Source organism: Pelobates fuscus, chromosome 13 (genome assembly GCF_036172605.1).
Source record: "Pelobates fuscus isolate aPelFus1 chromosome 13, aPelFus1.pri, whole genome shotgun sequence".
Classification (NCBI taxonomy): Eukaryota; Metazoa; Chordata; class Amphibia; order Anura; family Pelobatidae; genus Pelobates; species Pelobates fuscus.
This window is the reverse complement of record NC_086329.1, coordinates 38,147,555-38,167,244: the sequence shown is the minus strand read 5'-3', so window position 1 is coordinate 38,167,244 and position 19,690 is coordinate 38,147,555. Positions and strand designations below refer to the sequence as shown.

Below are 19,690 nucleotides of genomic sequence, written 5' to 3'. Positions count from 1 at the left end.
TTACTCACCAAAATAACTACATTAAGCTGTAGTTGTACTGGTGACTATACTGTCACTTTAAATTTGTCCTAAATAAGTATTTTTCTTTGCTACAAAGCATGAAGTCCGTTAGTATAGTGAAAATTAAATCCATTTTAATGTTTGAGACAAATAATGGATATAAGTCATGTATAATTTTCCCTCTTTTCTAGTATACATTGCAATGGAAATGTGGCCGTGATGTTTTAGTTCCTGCTTGGATATGCATGCTTGTGAGGATTTGTTTACGAGATCTTTTCTTTTTATGCTTTTGTCTACTTTTTCCTTTTACAGAGAGAAAAGCAGAGATCGTGATAGAGAGAGGGAGCGTGAGCGAGAGCGTGAAAGAGAGAGAGAACGGGACAGAGAAAGAGATAGAGACAAGGATAAGAAGAGAGATAGGGAGGAAGACGAGGAAGAAGCGTATGAGAGACGAAAGCTAGAAAGAAAACTGCGTGAGAAGGAAGCTGCATATCAAGAGGTAATTATTTGCATTAAAGTTACTTTAAACACCATGAGTGGTTTGAAGTGGTTATTGTTCTTGGAGTCTGTGTTTCTTTCTTTAAGAAACATTGCACATACATATTTGTTTTATTAAGGGGTGTAACTCTACCTTCTGCAGAGTCATTGGCCATCCTGGAACAAGTTTCAGAATGGCTAACGTCAAATTCACTGGTTGAGGCGCGATCAGCTGATGCCTTTAGCCATAGAATGACTGGTGGCATTGGCAAACCATTGCAACAGTCTGCCCCATTACCGGGGAATGTCACCAGGGTAGTGGTTATGATGATTAGAGTAACCTTTGAGTTTTAATGGTTTTCGACCTGAGATAGGAAAAATGTCAACAGTAGTACTTTAGGCTAAAAAGTCACCTCCACGTTATATTGTCAAACGTGGGTGTAAGGGCACTGAGAAGGGGAAAACAACTTGAGTAGCCCCACCTCTCACGCTAAGCACCATACCCACCTGTGATATTTTGCATAGGTTGGTGCAAGGAGGGCGCCTCACAATTGCTTTTAACTTAATCAATTGCTGCTGCTATAAGCCCACCCAATTGGAAACTGACATCACAAAAGGCTGCTTTACTTCAGCCTCTGCTTATTAAATATTTGCATGGTTTCTAGTGTCAACGTTCCTGTGCCGTTATGTGCATGTTTGCACTCTTTGCTTTGGTCCCCTCAAAACCTACCCTTTCTGAAGGGATAAAACTTGTTTAGTTTTTAGCAGCAATACTTTTACCCATTTTTATATAGTGCCATTGCAATGTGATACTCCTCACCCATCAAGCAAGCTGAAGTACTTTTTCTAAGTGTGAAAATGGCAGAGTGGTTTGGACCTTGTGCCGTATGGCATCTTGAACGAGCAGCTCCACTGTGAACACCTGTAATCCACACAAATCTGAGCGATGATTATTTCATCAGCACATACTCCAACAGATGGGAGAATTAAAAATCCATTTTGGCTTAATTATTTTCCAAATGCGCAAAGGAGATCAAAGAGGAAGTCAAAGCAGTGAGCCAGAGAGAGGCAGAGCTGGAAGAGTTTGGAGAAAGTGGTGGATGCCCACAGCCAAATGGTGGATTGTACTACAGACCCAGCTCATGGAGATCATGGAGCTAGAAGGGGCCATGGAAGACCTGTCCCACTGCAACAACTTGCGCCTTCGAGGCTTTCCAGAGAAGGTCAGCGAGGGAGGCATGTAAGATTGGTGCTGGGGCTCCTCTGCTTACTACCCCCGAAATACCAGACACCCTCTGGGTGTCTTCTATAGAGCAAATGCGAGACATCTTACTTATATTCCACTATTACCACACTAAGGGAGCATGGGTCGCTGAACTAGAGTTCCTTAATCATTTCGGGTCCTTGTTGGGATACAAGGTCAATCTCGATAAATTCTGTATTATGCCTTTTATCATGGGCGCCCAGGACGTGGTGCTGCTCCGGTCCATTTGTTTTTTATATTTAAACTTAGCCCTTCAGATATTTGGGCATTCAACAGATCCCAAAAGGCTTTTTTCCCCTTGATCTCTGGCCCCTTAACATACGCCCTTAAAGCAAATCTAGACCATTTGGAACTGTAATCCAATTTCCTGAATGGGATTGTGCACGCTATAAAAATTAATGTAATGCTACACCTTCTGTTTTGTTTTCCATGCCCTCCCAGTTTTACTTAAAAGAGCGACCTGCCAAGCCTACAGACCGCTATTGATTATTTCATATGGGGTAGAAAAAGACCTAGAATAACAAAGCAAATTCTGTAATGCTCTAGACTTTGGGGCTGTGTATCCACAATTTAAACATGTACTATGTGATAGGCCAAATGGCACATGTGGTACTTTGGCATGACCCTCCAGATGTGCGACACTGAGTGAATCTTGAGTCCGTGTTGATGGGCTTTGACCTGTCTCCAATGACTCCCATATTGCGGAACAGGGAGTTCCCTCCAGGTATGTTGCCTAGTGAATTTGTAGGCCTTGAGAGAGCAAAGTTTCAAAGAATGAAACATTTGTACAGAAACTTAGAACTGGTGTCTTTTAAAGACTTATCCCACGTCCATCCAAAATATTTTTTCTAAATATACAACGTAGAGGTTTTGCTTTACGATGCGGGATCAGACAGGCAGCAGCAAAGAGCTCTACTTGTTTTTTAAAGCCCCTGAGAAGGGAAGAGGGCAGAGTGGTCTGACATCACTAATATGTAACTCCATCTGTTCAGAAACCACAGTATGGGAAACATTGGTTATATTGAAACTATTGGGTCTGGTTTTTATTTGTTACATGTAGTTTTATTTCAGGTCTCCAGCTTTTCACTTCAGAAGACATGGAGGGCGTTGGCAGCCCACTGCCTATTCCTACATCCCAGGAGAAACCTACAATGTCTATACAGCCTTATGATATGTCTAAAGACTGGGGTGTTTCCTTAGACATACAGACATGTTAGAGGGCAGGATGGCCACTGTGGTGTTCCACCTATAACGGGCTACTGGGTAGTCTTTTTGCCCAGTTAATAATGTCCTCTGCTGTTGTAACTTCAATGTTATGATTTATATTTTAGTTTTCTACTGTTACATTGTCAAAGGGGTACTACAGGTGATGTTCACTGTGTAATTAAGTGCTTTGTTGGTGTCTGTCCTAAATAAAGTATTCCAAAAAAGTGAAATTCCACAAAAAAAAGAGTACAACAGCATTGTTTTTTGTTTTGTTTTTGTTTACTTATTGGTTTACAAGCTTCACCCCTTTGGTTCGATTTATGTGTCTTTTTTGCATTTGTGTTTTCAAGCTTTATGTAAATGTAAACGATTTTTTTCCCCCCAAAGCGTTTGAAGAACTGGGAGATAAGAGAGCGGAAAAAGGCCAGAGAATATGAGAAGGAAGCTGAACGGGAAGAAGAAAGGCGAAGGGACATGGTTTGTATTTTTTATTATTCAGATGTGTAACATGTATAAGTAAAGTAGCCTTCTACGGTGGTGGTTTTAATTTGAATTTTTTTTTTTTTTTTTTTTACTTGCTTTTACATCAGGCCAAAGAAGCCAAAAGACTAAAAGAATTTTTGGAGGATTATGATGATGATCGAGATGATCCCAAATATTACAGGTAAAATAAAATGTCCTGAAATTATTTTGCTGGCAAGTATGCTCACATTTAGAAGAGCTGATGCATAATCGTTATTTATGCGATTACTGCACCCATGGTATGTCTTGGTTTGCTGCAGCCTAGGGGAGAAGCATACTGAAGGTAACACATCAATCAAGCTCTCACTCACAGATGCTGTTATTCTGTAAAGCTGCAATTTCTCTGTTGTGTTTTATCTTGGTCATGCTAGGAGTCACTATATGGCACAATCTTCCACAGAACTACTTGTGCTATGCGCAACAAAATCCTTTTCCCATAGCTAGAGACAGCTGCAGGTAATTGGTAGAAATTGGTGGAAGCTTTGTATTTTGTAAGCCTGGGCTCTGGTTGTAAAGTGTAATTCCTTTAACTTTATGAAATATTCCAAATTGACAGCCTGTTTAAGTAATTTTCCATTTTGGATATTATCTGGTTCTCTGGTTAGAGAATAAACATATTGCATTTAATTGTTGTCAGGTATTTCTGATAGACTTGCCTGAAAGGAACACTATAGTCACAAAAACAACTTTAGCTTAGTGAGGTGGTTTTGGTGTATATATCATGCCTCACTGCTCAATTTTCTGCCATTTCAGAGTTAAATCTCTTTGTTTCTGTCTGGCCACCCCTCCCCTGGCTGTGACACATGCAACCTGCATGAAAAAGGTGTTGCTAACTTGCTTTATAAGTTTTTTTTTTTTTTTTTTTTTTTTTTTTTTTTTTTTATCTTCTGCTGTGTAATGTGAACTTTAACCACACTCAGGAGGCTCCTGTAATGTCTAACAAGCTATTAACAATGTAGGAGATAAAAAAAAAAACCCCAAAAAAACAATTCAGCATACTGTAATAAAGGAAGTATAAACATTAGATCTCACTTTATAGGAAATGTTTAGGAAGGCTGTGCACGTTACATGCAAGGAGGTGTGACACAAAGTGATTTAACTACTTAATAGCAGAGAATTGAAAAGGGGGCAGGATCCATAAACCGCTACAATGGGTCAAAGGTGTTTTGGTGTTTAGTGGATGCTTTTAAAACTGCAATGGATTTTCTCAGGTAATCACTTTAAATTGAATGGTATGGTGTCTGTATGTGTGCCATGCCAGACACAACCAGACACTGTGCTCAGTTGAAAAATAGAATTTTTTTGGAGTTTCTTCTCTATCTTGGATGCAGCACTCTACATGCAGATACCATATTAGCTCAGTACCGAAATAAGAAAGTTTTAAAGTAAACCTGTCTTGATAGACCACATTTTTATAGATTACCTTACCATTGATGTGTTACATTATTTTAGATTTTATTAAACTACACCTGCTCTGTCCACATTGCTCATTTGCGAGGTGCTACACCCAGCTCACTGCCCTACTCCTATATATTAGGAACTGCTTTGCAGGCACATCAACGCTTACCAAATCAGGAGGCATCGCCCCATAGAATTCCAAGAACAGCTAGTTATTTTGTGATGCCTTTAAAAGTAAATATGATGTTTAGGAATGCATTTGAAGCACTTCCGGCCAGAGAAATTAATTTTTCATAGGCTTTCCTAAAGGAAATCAAGATTTTGTAGTGAAGTTTAAATGTGTATTCTTGTAGAAATAGGTGTATGTTACATGGTTCCATTAATATGTTGCATTTAATTTTTGTTTTTGTGGAATGGAAGTCAGGGGGGTTGTTTTTGATTAAGTGATCATTTCCCTGGACATGTTAAAGGACCACTCTAGTGCCAGGAAAGCATACTCGTTTTCCTGGCACTAGAGTGCCCTGAGGGTGCCCCCACCCTCAGGGACCCCCTCCCGCCCGGCTCTGGAAAGGGGTTAAATCTTACCTTTTTCCAGCGCTGGGCGGAGAGATCTCCTCCTGCTCTCCTCCTCCGATCCTCCTCTTCTCCTCCCCGTCGGCTGAATGTGCACGCGCGGCAAGAGCTGCGCGCGCGGCAAGAGCTGCGCGCGCATTCAGCCGGTCACATAGGAAAGCATTCATAATGCTTTCCTATGGACGCTGGCGTGCTCTCACTGTGAAAATCACAGTGAGAAGCACGCAAGCGCCTCTAGCGGCTGTCAATGAGACAGCCACTAGAGGACATAGGGGGAAGGCTTAACTAATTGATAAACATAGCAGTTTCTCTGAAACTGCTATGTTTATAAAAAAATTAGTTAACCCTAGCTGGACCTGACACCCATACCACTTCATTAAGCTGAAGTGGTCTGGGTGCCTAGAGTGGTCCTTTAATGTGGAAAGGGATTGTGAAATGGTTTAAGATTGGTTCGGCCGGTCATGCATTTTGCTTTACTAAAACATTGACAACAGAAGCTACTTATACCAAGAGCTCTGCCATGACCTGGACTTTATGCAGCATCTTGTTTTTGGAATGGTATGGACTCAAAGTTGTTATGTAGTCTATGACACCCGCCCTTCCTATACAAATTAATATTTTTTTGCATTACGCAGGGGTAGTGCACTTCAGAAAAGATTAAGGGATCGAGAAAAGGAGATTGAAGGAGATGAACGTGACCGGAAACGCGAGAAAGAAGAACTTGAAGAAATCAGACAGCGTTTATTAGCAGAAGGCCACCCTGATCCTGATGCAGAGCTTCAGAGGGTGAGATGATTTTTTTTTTAAGCTTAACTAGTTATAAATGTTATAGTTGGACACCAGTCACATTTTGTGAACTAGTTTGGCTTCCATATTTATCTAATAAGTTACTCAATTGAATATGAATATAAATAAAAAGATTGTATAATCAGAGCTCACTAGAGCACTAGCTGTTCTAAGGGAATGTCTTTGTGTCAATATTTAAATTGACAAATTAGTGAGTAACTTACTTGAGACAGTATGAGAAAGGTGTCAAGCCCGAAACGTTGGGTTTTTGGTTTCCTTTAATATTGGTGGGTTTAAGGGTTATACTTAATTTGCTCTGTTAGCACATACATCAACAATTGCATAATATGGTGTTATCACATTAATGCTATGCACTTAAGCTGCGCTAAACTAATTTTTGTACATTGGTGTGTTATGGTTTGATTATTATAACATTATAATTAATTATGACAACAGTTTAAGCAATACAATTTTGTTCAGCTATCCCATCATTTATCCTAGTGAACCATTATATGTTTCATTACTGAAGAGATGATTTAAGAAATCATTAACAGATGGCCATGCTTAACCAGATACAATTGTTTTAAAGTGGTTCTGTCGCTTTTCGATTACTGATGGAGACATTGAAATTTCACAGAATTTCCGACCCAATCCAAAGATTCCATAAGACAAACTAATTCATTCTTCTCATCATAACAGATGGAGCAGGAAGCAGAACGACGCCGGCAGCCCCCGCAGATTAAACCACAGCCAGTATATGAGGAAGAAGAAGAGGAGGTGAAACCAATAAGAGAGGAGAAAGTAGAAGAACCTATAGAAGAGGAAGAAGAACCGGAGCCAAAACCCTGCCTTAAACCTACCCTGAGGCCTATCAGTTCTGCCCCATCAGTTTCGTCTGCTAGTGGCAACGCGACCCCCAACTCTCCAGGAGACGAGTCTCCATGTGGGATTATCATCCCCCATGAGAACTCACCAGAGCAGCAGCCTCAAGAGGAGTATAGGCCAAAAATAGGACTTAGCTTAAAATTAGGTGAGTCTGAAAATTAGTTTATTCTGCATGTTAACTTCACCTTTATCATATAGGGCACATCTTCCCTTCTAGACTCATTTATTTCTCCCCAAAAATGTTTGATTTTCCACTATTGCTTTTATTTTCATTGAAACTTAACATAATTTACAGCCAATCATATTAGAACACAAAACTTGTAAAGTTGCTTTATTTAATCTGTGATCTCTTAACCCCTTAAGACTGGAGGGCGTACTATTACGTCCTATTCTAAGCGGCTCTAAACGCCGCAGGACGTAATAGTACGCCCTCCGTTTTTTTGTAACTTACCCGGACGCCGGCGATCCCACGCCGGCGATCGCGGTTGGGGGGACTCCCAGGGAGCCCCCCGTGGCACGTCTGCTCTCTTCAGCCCCCCCCCCCCCTCCCCCCCCCCCCCCCCCCCCGGCCATGTGAGAGTCAGGTCCTTGCGAGGACCTCACAATCACATGGCCGGGATAGCTGGCTGCAGCAATGCCAGTAATGACAGTTAGTCCCCCTGCTGGCTGGAAATCAAATTCAAATTAATTAAAATAAGTGTAAAAAAAAAAAAATATATATATATATATATATTATATAAATAAACACATACACCGTCTAGGTGTATTTTAATATATATATAATTATATATATATTAATATCAAATTACACGTAGACTGATACTGATTAAACATATATATAATTGTTATATATATATTTATATATAATATAAAAAAATATGTAAATACGTAAACAAATAAAATAAAAAAAATCATTAAAAATAAAATATTAAATATATAGATGTGTTTTATTTCGTTCTAACTGTATTGTGATATTAATATATATATTTATATCAAAATACATGTAGAACGAAATAATATATATATCTATATACATAAATATATACGTATATATCACTATATATACCTATATATAAATACAAATATTTAAAAATAAATATATATATATTAATTATATATATATTAATTCTACACATATATTTATGTAATAATTTTACATAATTGGGTATCCTAAGTAATTACAATTAGCGGGACCTGCCTGACAACCCATGCCGAAAGTATAGGGAATTTAATTTGCTAGCACTATATTTAACCCTATAACTTTCCAAGACACCATAAAACCTGTACATGGGGGGTACTGTTTTACTCGGGAGACTTCGCTGAACACAAATATTAGTGTTTCAAAACAGTAAAATGTATTGCAACGATGATATCGCCAGTAAAAGTGACGGTTTTTGCATTTTTCACGCACAAACAGCACTTACATGGACGATATTATTGCTGCAATACTTTTTACTGTTTTGAAACACAAATATTTGTGTTAAGCGAAGTCTCCCGAGTACAACAGTACCCCTCATGTGTACAGGTTTTATGGTGTTTTAAAAAATTATAGCGTCAAATATAAGGCTTGTGTTTCATTTTTGTCACATTAAAATTCGCCAGATTGCTTACGTTGCCTTTATGACCCTATGGTAGCCCAAGAATGAAAATTACCCCTATGATGGCATACTATTTGCAATAGTAGACAACCCAAGGTATTGCAAATGGGGTATGTCCAGTCTTTTTTAGTAGCCACTTAGTCACAAACACTGGCCAAAATTGGCGTCTTTTGCATTTTTCACACACAAACAAATACTAATGCTAACTTTGGCCAGTGTTTGTGACCAAATGGCTACTAAAAAAGACTGGACATACCCCATTTGCAATACCTTGGGTTGTCTACTATTGCAAATGGAATGCCATTATGGATGTAAATTTATTTCCTGGGCTACTATACAGTCCCAAAGGCAACGTAACCAATCTGTTGAATTTCAATTTCAAATGTAACACGCTATATTTGACCCTGTAACTTCCCAAAACACCATAAAACCTGTACATAGGGGGTACTGTTTTACACGTGAGACTTTGCTGAATACAAATATGTGTATTTTATTGCAGTAAAAGCAAACAGTATTATGACATTGACAGTTAAAATGTCATGTAGAATAAAAAAAATCTTATTTTCTCCCATTTTTTTCATATTAAATTATGTTTCATAGCTAAATATTTGATATTAAATGAAAGCCCTGTTTCCCCTGAATAAAATGATATATAATAAGGGGGGGTGCATTTAATATGAAAGAGGTGAATTACGGTTGGACAGACATATAGCGCAAATGCCAGGTTTTGTTTACATTTTGTTTCGTTCACAACTTGTACATTTGGCTGCGGTGTTAAGGGGTTAAAGCAAATGTACAAATAACTTTTTTTGTGACCTAGGAGCATCCAGTAGTCCAAGTCAACCGAATGCTGCAAAGAGGAAGAAGCTGCCTGTAGATAGTGTTTTTAATAAATTTGATGATGAAGACAGTGATGAGGTACCCCGGAAAAGGAAACTGGTGCCATTGGATTATGGGGACGATGACAAATCCTCAGCCAAAAACAATGTGAACACAGAAGAGAAACGCAAACATATCAAGAGTCTTATAGAGAAAATCCCCACTGCTAAGCCGGAGCTATTTGCTTATCCGTTGGACTGGTCGATTGTGGACACTGTAAGTTGTTGTACCCGCCCTCCTCTGAAAATAAAGCTGTATCAAACTGCTAAATGATTGGTTAGGAAGAATACTGATAAGTGCTAATTATGTATATATACAGCATTATATAGCCTATTCCATGTATTATAGAGTAGATGTTGGTTCCTAGGAATGGCCAGAAAATACATATCTGCAGAATATTTAATTTGAGGTTTACCTTTCCTGATATTTAAAAAAAATATTATTTTTGTAGCTTGATACCTCTGGCATACATCAAAAGCCAATTACCCACCCATGTTTGCTGGATGTTACTGTTGGCGACCCTGGTAGTCTTTATGGTTCAAATGTTTTAGCATGATGGCATTCGGCACAGGATAATGACCTGTATATCTAAAAGTACACATTGCTCTATTCTAGGGCACTTCATTTTTAAGATTGTTTAAAATGATTGCGCTTTAGAGGATACCTTTTGAATACCTGCATTAGGTTGAATTAATTTTGAGTTCAGCGTCTACTGCTTATTAAATTTTTTTTATATATAAACTTTCTATAAACTTTCAGACACTAATGGAGCGAAGAATAAGGCCGTGGATTAACAAGAAAATTATAGAATATATAGGTGAAGAAGAAGCCACATTGGTTGATTTTGTGTGTTCCAAGGTAAGCCTGTTTTTTCTTTTTTTTTTTTCTTCCTGGCAGTGGGACAATTTACATTAAAAATAAGTCTAGAAAGCATATCCTCATCCTGGGTAATTATTTTTGCTATCAATAAACCATAATGATTGCCATGCCATTTCTGACCATCTTTTTCTCTCCTATTCTAGGTTATGGCACACAGTTCCCCACAGAGCATACTTGATGATGTCGCTATGGTAACTTTTTTTTTTTACATTTATTTTAGCTCTCAGCTTGTAATACGCTATAATTAACTGAATTAATAAGTGGACAAGGCATCCTCCTCTGTTCAGTTGACTGTCAACTTTCAGCTATGTTAGATCATTAAATGTACGAATTGCTGTATGAAATCTTACATTTAAGGGACTTCATAAAATGTCACATTTCGTGTCCTTAAAATGATTTAATCTATATGGTTTGTTTGCCAAAAAGCATAAGGATTTATACAGGCAGATATTGAGAACTTTGATAGTTTTCTTTCTTCAGTGTGCACCTGACCCCCTCTACTCCATGTCTATCTGAAATAATTTGCTTTCTGAGTTGAGTGCATAGGACACCAACTCAATGTCAGACTGAACCTCAATGATATTAGCTGTGTTGACCAATACATTTTCTAGCTGTTTGGTTAACACTATTTTATATATTGAACAATTAGGAATTTCAAAAGCACATCTGTCATTCTAATTATTGGATTTTGCAGCTCTGCTTTAGGGTTTGTCATTCATTGAGATACAAGTAAAAACATAACATGAATGTAGTGGGAGGGGGGGGGGGGGGGGGGCGGCAGTTTGGTGTAGTACATTAAATTTTCTTGTTGAATATGAAACCACAAGAATGGTAGAAGGCACTACATCTGTGTAGTATGTATTGGTCACTGATAGAATAAGGAGAAAAGAGTGCACTTACACTTTGAGGAGCTATTATGTGGGGATTATACCACTAAAAAAATGGTTATTCTATACGATACATGGTAGAGTGGCACATGATAATGAAATAATAATACAATATGGAGTAGTATATTCTGCAATAGACTACTGTGTGAATAAATAGATATACACTCACATTTATCAGAGCCCTAAAGTAGCTCATAAAATACAGAGTAGAGTCAAATGTGGATGGTTCAGGTATTCTTCGTGGATATGGAGCAGAAAACAGAACTTTATAGTGCACACCATTGGAAAAAATGTGTTCAAATAAATGGAAAATTATTTAAGTAAACAGTGCAAATATTGTTTGTATATTCCCCACCAAGTCAATTGGATCCAGAAGGCAGCTGGCAGCACAGGAAGGTCCAGGATTAATAAAACCAAAACAATATGTATTCTTTATTAATAGTAAAAACACAGTAAAACACTAACACGTTTTGCCAGCTGAATAGGGTTTATTCACCCTATTTATTGGGTGTTGAATGTTTTAGAACACTATTTGGTTGTGCTTGATATAGTGTCAGGAGTCTTATAATGATAGTGGCATTTAATGGTTAGGTGACCATTCTGGAATCGGGATATAGCACAGCTTTATGAATGGCAGTGGTTTTAACAGGACGAGGATTTAGTGCAAAAGGTGCTTCTCAGATTTTCTCTGCAGTTTGACGGTCAGAATAGATAGGATTAGTGCTAGTACAATAATCCTTATGACCTTCATGTGTTGGAGTGGTGTACTTATAGCTTCTTTAATTTTTATTTTATTTATTGTTTACTATTCAGGTACTGGATGAAGAAGCCGAAGTCTTTATAGTGAAAATGTGGCGATTACTAATATATGAAACGGAAGCAAAGAAGATCGGTCTTGTGAAGTAAATTTGAGCACAATGGCTTAATTTATAAATTAAATGGCGTCAAGGGGAATTATCACTAATAAATGTTACAGCCACTGCCCACCTCCTCCATGCATGCACGCACGCTCACTAACGTGATGTTACTGTGTGTAGGAGTGGCATAATTAAAAATAAATTAGTTTATGAAGATCCCTTCCTGGCATAATACACCTTCCTTTTTTTTTTTTTTTTAAGCACTCAACAGGAATTTTTTTACATTTTTCCTCTTCATCTGTATTAGCGATGTCAATGTTCTGATGTGGTCTTTGTAACATATGTGTCCATGTACTCAGCCTAACACATTGGGATCAAACGGGCGGGCTTAATTTAGTCTTAAAGTACTGTTGTGTATTCGCGACAGTTGTATGAGCTAATCAATTTGACAAAGTCCTACCTGTGCTGCTGAATAATTTTAGTTTTCCCAGACTTTAAGTGTTGCATAGCACTGTATAATGGAAGTACGGAACACCACTGTGACTTTGGATCGCAAAAAGCTTATTGGTGTCGCTAACACAGTAGAGCCATAAGAAAGTTCCTGCGTCTGTTTGAAAATTTAGGATGATGCCTTATGCCCAGGAAGGGGTCTAAAATATGTGCTTAGAATGCAAATTTCATATATATGTTTATGGTTTATATTATAGCACTTTTGCTCCAAGCAAATAGAATTTGGTATTGGTCAATGCCAATAAGGTCGTGGCTCTAACATTTTTGGTTTTCATTTTTTTTTTTAAAAGTGATTTATTTTCCTTGTAAGGCTTTGCTGTGTACAGGGCAACTGAAACATGATTTTTATGTTCCAGTTCCAAGTTACAGCAAAGTTGTTAATTCTAAATTGTCATGGGACATGTGAAATCTGTATATTTTTTTATGTAGAAAATGTGATTATTCATCTTTTTTTCCCTATTTTTTTTCCTTTTCTTCTCCAGTTCTTCTGTCCCGTATCTCTCCCTTATTAAAGGCTCTCACTCATCACCAAACTTGTCCACAAAGTAACCCAGTGTCTCAGCTGGAACGGTTTAAAAACTACAGCAATTGTACAGTGGCTCCTTTGTGTTTTTGCCCATCCGTGCTCTTGTATATATTAAAATCTCAACTTTTCGCTATGTGTTTGCATTTAATGTTCAATATCTGTACATCAAAATACGTGTACTTGTTTTCTCACTTGTGATCTTGGGGTTTAAAACAAAAAATGTCAATTTTTTTTTTTAATTTCTCCACTTTTTTTTTTTTGAGTGGTATTGCAGCAAAATTTAAGATTTTATGTAGGTGAGGATACAACAGAACACACACAGCAGTTTAATGGAACCATAATGTCCCAGATGGTCTTCATGGTGACCAATATACATTGATGGTATTCCTGTGTTAAAAAAAACTAGACTGATGTCTTCAACTTTGATACTGACAAATCCACTGTATCATGTGATACACAGCATCTAGTTTCCAGCTCGCAAAAAACATTTTACCTAATATATATTTATTTTTCCTTAAAATCCTCAATCCACAGGGAAGGCAGTAAAAGGGTATTTTGTATTTCTCATTCATTCCCTTTTACTTGTTTTGTCAATTTTTATTTTTATTCAAATTTTATTTGGTGCGTATACATCGATACAACACTTGTGCTGTCACGTAACTGAAATCATACTGTCCGTACCTTGCCGTTTTGTGGGGGATTTGTTTAAATTATGTTGCTGCAGTGCAGCATTCTTTGCCTTGTCTTTTTTTAAATATATGTAAATATTGACATCATACTGAGTTGCATTTTCAGCTCCCACAATTTGAATAATTGTATGTTGGTAGTTACATTTTTTTAGGTTGAACAGATTTTTTTTTGGCCTCCTTTTCCCTGCTTTGTTAAAACGTTGTGCATGACCCGTGACACTGCAATGCAAAAGTCTATTGAGGAGCAGAGTTGGGTTTTCGATTTACACTAGTGATCTAAACCATAGAAAGGACTTCAGTCCATCAGCACCCAAAAAAGGCTCAAGTATAACTTGAGACTGGCAAAGCATCATGGGGATTGTAGCCCTTTAACAAATCTAGATCTACTTTGCCACTGTCTGGTCTAGCTCTTAATGTTATAACTTAGATTGTTCAAATAGTCCCATGAAAAGTTCAAACGAAGGGCATTATTTTTGTTATACTGCAAGAAATTGCGAGCAAGTATTTTGTGACTATTGAATAGATCAGTGATGGTTAACCTCGGCAACAGAGATACAATTTTTTGTGAGATTCCAAAGGTTTGAAAATGACCTCAAATCAGTTGTGAGCAATCCAAACAAAAAAGTATATTGCTGAAAAAATAATTTGTACAGTTTTATACTTATTGCTTGTTGTGAAAGCCCCCCTCTGCCTTTGTTTCTCGTGCACTGTATTGCCATTTATGTATTAATACTTTTAATTGAAGCAACTTTTTCTCAACTATGTTTTCCTAAAGTCTAACTGATTAGCACCAATAAAAATATTTCACAAACACCTGGTATGTCAAGTTTAGCCATCACTTATTTAGGTTAAAGTCTGGATACCTGGAACCTTGACCAGGAGATTTCAGCCTTTGATGCTCAGTTATTTGGATCCAAGAAACTGGAACTTGCCAATTTCAGTTCATACTAAACTTCAGAGCCAGTTTAACTATATAGCTCTGGCTTCTACAATGTAGATGCCATGTGACATGATCAAGAAGGATATTTAAAGTGGTTTTACACGACAAATCTGAATATGGGTCCTTTACAAACAACAAAATGCTGTTAATTAAACTCCTTCCCTCAAAGCTTAATGTTAACTAGAACTACCAGCAATGATCCTTCGATAGGCATGGTTACGTTTACACGTGGTTTTTTTTTCACTAAAGTTAGAATTTAACGTGAATTTTAAATTTACGGCCAAATGTTCACTAATCCAGCTGCATGCACAGCTGAATTAGTGACTATTTCCACTTTGGCTATTGTAACCTTAAATTTGATATTCAGTTTGAATTCTAACTATTCAATAGCCCTGTTAATGTTCTGGGGATATTATTTAAATTTGTTGCTGGAGTGTTGACTGGAATTACATTTTGTCCTTTGGCTACTAGGGTTCCTTACCTACGTATATCATCCTCAATATCGGAGATTTCTGATTGCTAAATAGGAGTATAAAGGTAGGCATGTGAGAGCTGTCTGTGTATAAATGCTCAGTTTTTAACGTCTGTGGGGATTGGTTTAAATTCCTGCATAACTTAAACGCTTTGTTAAAATTTGCATCTTTTATCGCTTTGTGTAATTAAAACGTACAGGGTTACTTGTCTGAAAGCTGTGATCTGATTTGCCAGGTAACTTGCAAGTGGACAATTGTTAAGTCATTGGAGACACTGTAAATAATTCAGAAATTAAACTGTATATATTTGATATGCTGGCTAAGATTCTTATAATTGCCATATACAAAGCTTGAGCACATTCGTTTGAAGTTTATATCTACAATGCTCTCCACTAATAATGGCACCCTTTGTAAATATGAGCAAGGAAGGCTGAGAAAAATTGTCTAACACTTTGATCTTTTGTTCTAATTCTAATAAGAGTGAAGAATAAACTCCGCATTAATTGATAATCAATAAAATACTCCCTCTTGGGGGGCGGGGCCTGACCATCATGGCGGAGAGTCGTGTTTTCCACGAGCTCCCAAAATATGGCCCATTCAAGCGACACAAACGAGAATCCCAGACACCCACTTGCCATCCACGACAGTGGGCACACAACGGGATGTCATACGACCCGATCGGGGTCAGTTAAACCCACGACCGAAAATGCGGCCTGGTATGCTGAGGGCGGGGGAGGCGGCCGCTCCCCTGACCCGGAGGCACATTGAAGCGGCTCACCGCACAAACAAGCCCTGATCCCGGTCCACCCTGGGGTGGCGACCTCGAGACTGCTGAGAAAAGGAATACCGCCAACAAAAGCTACCAGAGACCTACCTAAAATGGCAGACACATGCCGACAACGCAAGCGACGCCTCGCACGATATCCTCGTGCGAATACAAGGCCATTTCGATGCATTCTGGAGGAAGCTGGAGGGTAAGCTTCTTCAAACTGCTTCACCACGGCCTCCCACTCCTACAAAGCGCACATCACCCACCCACTCCTATCAAGCGAACCGACAGCCGCCCAGCACCCACAACCACCCGAGCAGGACGCCATTGCACACCCGCCGCCCTATCCCGCTGCCGCTACACTGCACAACGATCTGGCACGGAACGACCCCACGCTCCCAAACCACACCGTCAGACTAGCCACACACCGCAGCACCATTTACTGACACAGAGAAGACCCGGTGGACCAGGTCCGGTTCCAGGGCTATGCTACTCGACGGCAGATAAGGCGAAATTGAGTGGACGACATGGGAGCAGGTGGAGACGCACAGACATGCAGAAGAGCGCGACTCCAAGTTTCACCCACAAGTTCCCGAGCCTAGGAGTAGGCTTAAGCTGAACGCTGTCCTCTAGATCCAGGACTTGACACACACGGTTTGAATCTGGCCCCCAGTACATAACCATTATGCCCTACGTTTAGTTTCAATCTTGTTGGTTGTTTTATGCTCTGCCCTGATGCCTATCACATAGCTGCGATTACCCAGAGAGATGGCCTAATAGGGCCCTACATAAGCGCCTGTCAAATCTGTACTGAACCCACTATAAAGACCCTTGACCATCACACTTAATGGGCTATCCCGGGCACCCTAAGCAGATCTCTGCAATTTGCCCACTATTCTAAATGTATGGGACCCCAACAGTCCACATTTCCAGCGACCCCAACTAAAAATCGAGCAACATCTCTCGGGGCACACAGCCACCCCATATACCCTAGCTTGGTCTCACAACTGCCATACATCTGTCTAACTCTGTACCTCACCGTTTTAGACAAACGGAACAGGAGACACCTCTAGACAAACGACACTTAGATATGTTAATTCTACTTACTCAAATTACTTAAACCACTTAAAGAGAATCTTGTTTAGACTTAGCATGTATACACAATATGCACCCTAGCATAGCAATTTACTCCGCTCTAAGCATACACCCAGATGTGCACTTAAACGACTGAACAGCGACACCCAGCATGATGTTACCTAAGCTTGCTTTCTACCATGTTCATACTCAACTACTACTTAATTATAAAATTAGTGCTAGCTATCTCTCATGTACCTCTTTGTTCAACTGTCTATAATAAGTTGGAGGAATGCCTTTGGGGTACCTCACAACCGTCTGTAAAAAGCTTCTGCACTACAAAAATAAAGAATAAAAAAAAAAAAAAAATACTCCCTCTTACACAGCTCTGGGAACACTAACACGTGGCATTTACACATTGAAAGAAATAAAAATTCATAGTGCTGCATAAAAAGCACCATATAATGAATACAGTAGTGGTTAACCCTTTAAGGACGGAGCCAAATGTACACGTTGTGAACAGAACAAAACGTAAACAAAACCTGGCATTTGCGCTATGTCTGTCCAACCGTAATTCACCTCTTTCATATTAAATGCACCCCCCGCCCCTTATTATATATCATTTTATTCAGGGGAAACAGGGCTTTCATTTAATATCAAATATTTAGCTATGAAACATAATTCAATATGAAAAAAATTGGAGACAATAAGAATTTTTTTATTGATTTAGGTCTACATGACATTTTAACTATCAATGTCATAATACTGTTTGCTTTTACTGCAATAAAATACACATATTTGTATTCAGCAAAGTCTCACGTGTAAAACAGTACCCCCTATGTACAGGTTTCATGGTGTTTTGGGAAGTAACAGGGTCAAATATAGCACGTTCCATTTGAAATTGAAATTCGCCAGATTGCTTACGTTGCCTTTGAGACTGTATAGTAGCCCAGGAAATAAATTTATACCCATAATGGCATACCATTTGCAATAGTAGACAACCCAAGGTATTGCAAATGGGGTATGTCCAGTCTTTTTTAGTAGCCATTTGGTCACAAACACTGGCCAAAGTTAGCGTTAGTATTTGTTTGTGTGTGGAAAAATGCAAAAAAACGCCAATTTTGGCCAGTGTTTGTGACTAAGTGGCTACTAAAAAAGACTGGACATACCCCATTTGCAATACCTTGGGTTGTCTACTATTGCAAATGCTATGCCAACATAAGGGTAATTTTCATTCTTGGGCTACCATAGGGTCACAAAGGCAACGTAAGCAATCTGGCGAATTTTAATGTGAAAAAAATGAAACTCAAGCCTTATATTTGACGCTGTAACTTTTGAATACGCCATAAAACCTGTACATGAGGAGTACTGTTGTACTCGGGAGACTTCGCTGAACACAAATATTTGTGTTTCAAAACAGTAAAAAGTATCACAGCAATAATATCGTCCGTGTAAGTGCTGTTTGTGCTTAAAAAAATGCAAAAAACTTCACTTTTACTGGCGATATCATCGTTGTAATACATTTTACTGTTTTGAAACACTAATATTTGTGTTCAGCGAAGTCTCCCGAGTAAAACAGTACCCCCCCATGTACAGGTTATAGGGTTAAATATAGTGCTAGCAAATTAAATTCCCTATACTTTCGGCATGGGTTGTCAGGCAGGTCCCGCTAATTGTAATTAATTAAGATACCTAATTATGTAAAAATATTACATAAATATATGTGTAGAATTAGTATATATTAATATATATATATATATATATGTGTGTGTATGTATGTATGGTATATATGTATATATATACATATTTTTTTAAATTATATATAACAATAACTATATATATTTAATCAGTATCAGTCTACGTGTAATTTGATATTAATATATATAATTATATATAAATAGTAAAATACACCTAGACAGTGTATGTGTGTGTATATGTATGACCTATAGTATATGATCTAAGTATATATATTTTTTTACACTTATTTTAACATTTATTTTATTTCCAGCCAGCAGGGGGACTGTCATTACAGTTAGTCCCCCTGCTGGCAATGCCTCAGCCAGCTATCCCGGCCATGTGATTGTGAGGTCCTCGCAAGGACCTCACTCTCACATGGCCGGGGGTTTCCCAGGACGTCGGATCTGCCGCGGGGGTAAGTAAGAAAAGACCGGAGGGCGTACAATTACACCCGGCGGCGTTTAGAGCCGCTTAAAATAGGGCGTAATTGTTCGCCCTCCGGTCTTAAAGGGTTAACTAGTTAACAAATTCACATGATACGGAGCCATATACAGACTCTATATAAACAGCAGAAGGGTTCCTCCTTCTTTGGTTAGGCAAACTGCAGGAAAACAGCAGAAACTCATACACCAATGGTATTTCTCCAGTAAAAAAAAAAAAATACCTGATGTGGGTGGGGGTTCAGCAATTCCTTTGTAAGAACGAATTTATATTTTCACTATTTTGAATCAAAATGGGAAGATCAGGCCATTTAAACACAG

General features: G+C 38.4%; 1 protein-coding gene across 6 annotated transcripts in view; it reads left to right on the top strand.

The window, feature by feature from the left end:
* Positions 1-13,380, top strand: part of RBM25 (RNA binding motif protein 25) — a 32,183-nt gene extending 18,803 nt beyond the window's left edge. For 5 of the 6 annotated variants that reach the window (XM_063439479.1, XM_063439482.1, XM_063439481.1 and 2 more), the window contains 10 exons: positions 313-499; positions 3,335-3,424; positions 3,538-3,611; positions 6,076-6,226; positions 6,926-7,256; positions 9,530-9,804; positions 10,348-10,446; positions 10,611-10,658; positions 12,168-12,256; positions 13,204-13,380. In XM_063439479.1, the coding sequence (XP_063295549.1) occupies positions 313-499; positions 3,335-3,424; positions 3,538-3,611; positions 6,076-6,226; positions 6,926-7,256; positions 9,530-9,804; positions 10,348-10,446; positions 10,611-10,658; positions 12,168-12,256; positions 13,204-13,270 (1,411 nt within the window). In that variant the 3' untranslated portion in view covers positions 13,271-13,380. Of the gene's footprint in view, positions 1-312; positions 500-3,334; positions 3,425-3,537; positions 3,612-6,075; positions 6,227-6,925; positions 7,257-9,529; positions 9,805-10,347; positions 10,447-10,610; positions 10,659-12,167; positions 12,261-13,203 lie in introns of those variants that run through there. The other variant, XM_063439480.1, reaches the window with a different exon arrangement.
* Positions 13,381-19,690: the final 6,310 nt, after the last annotated feature.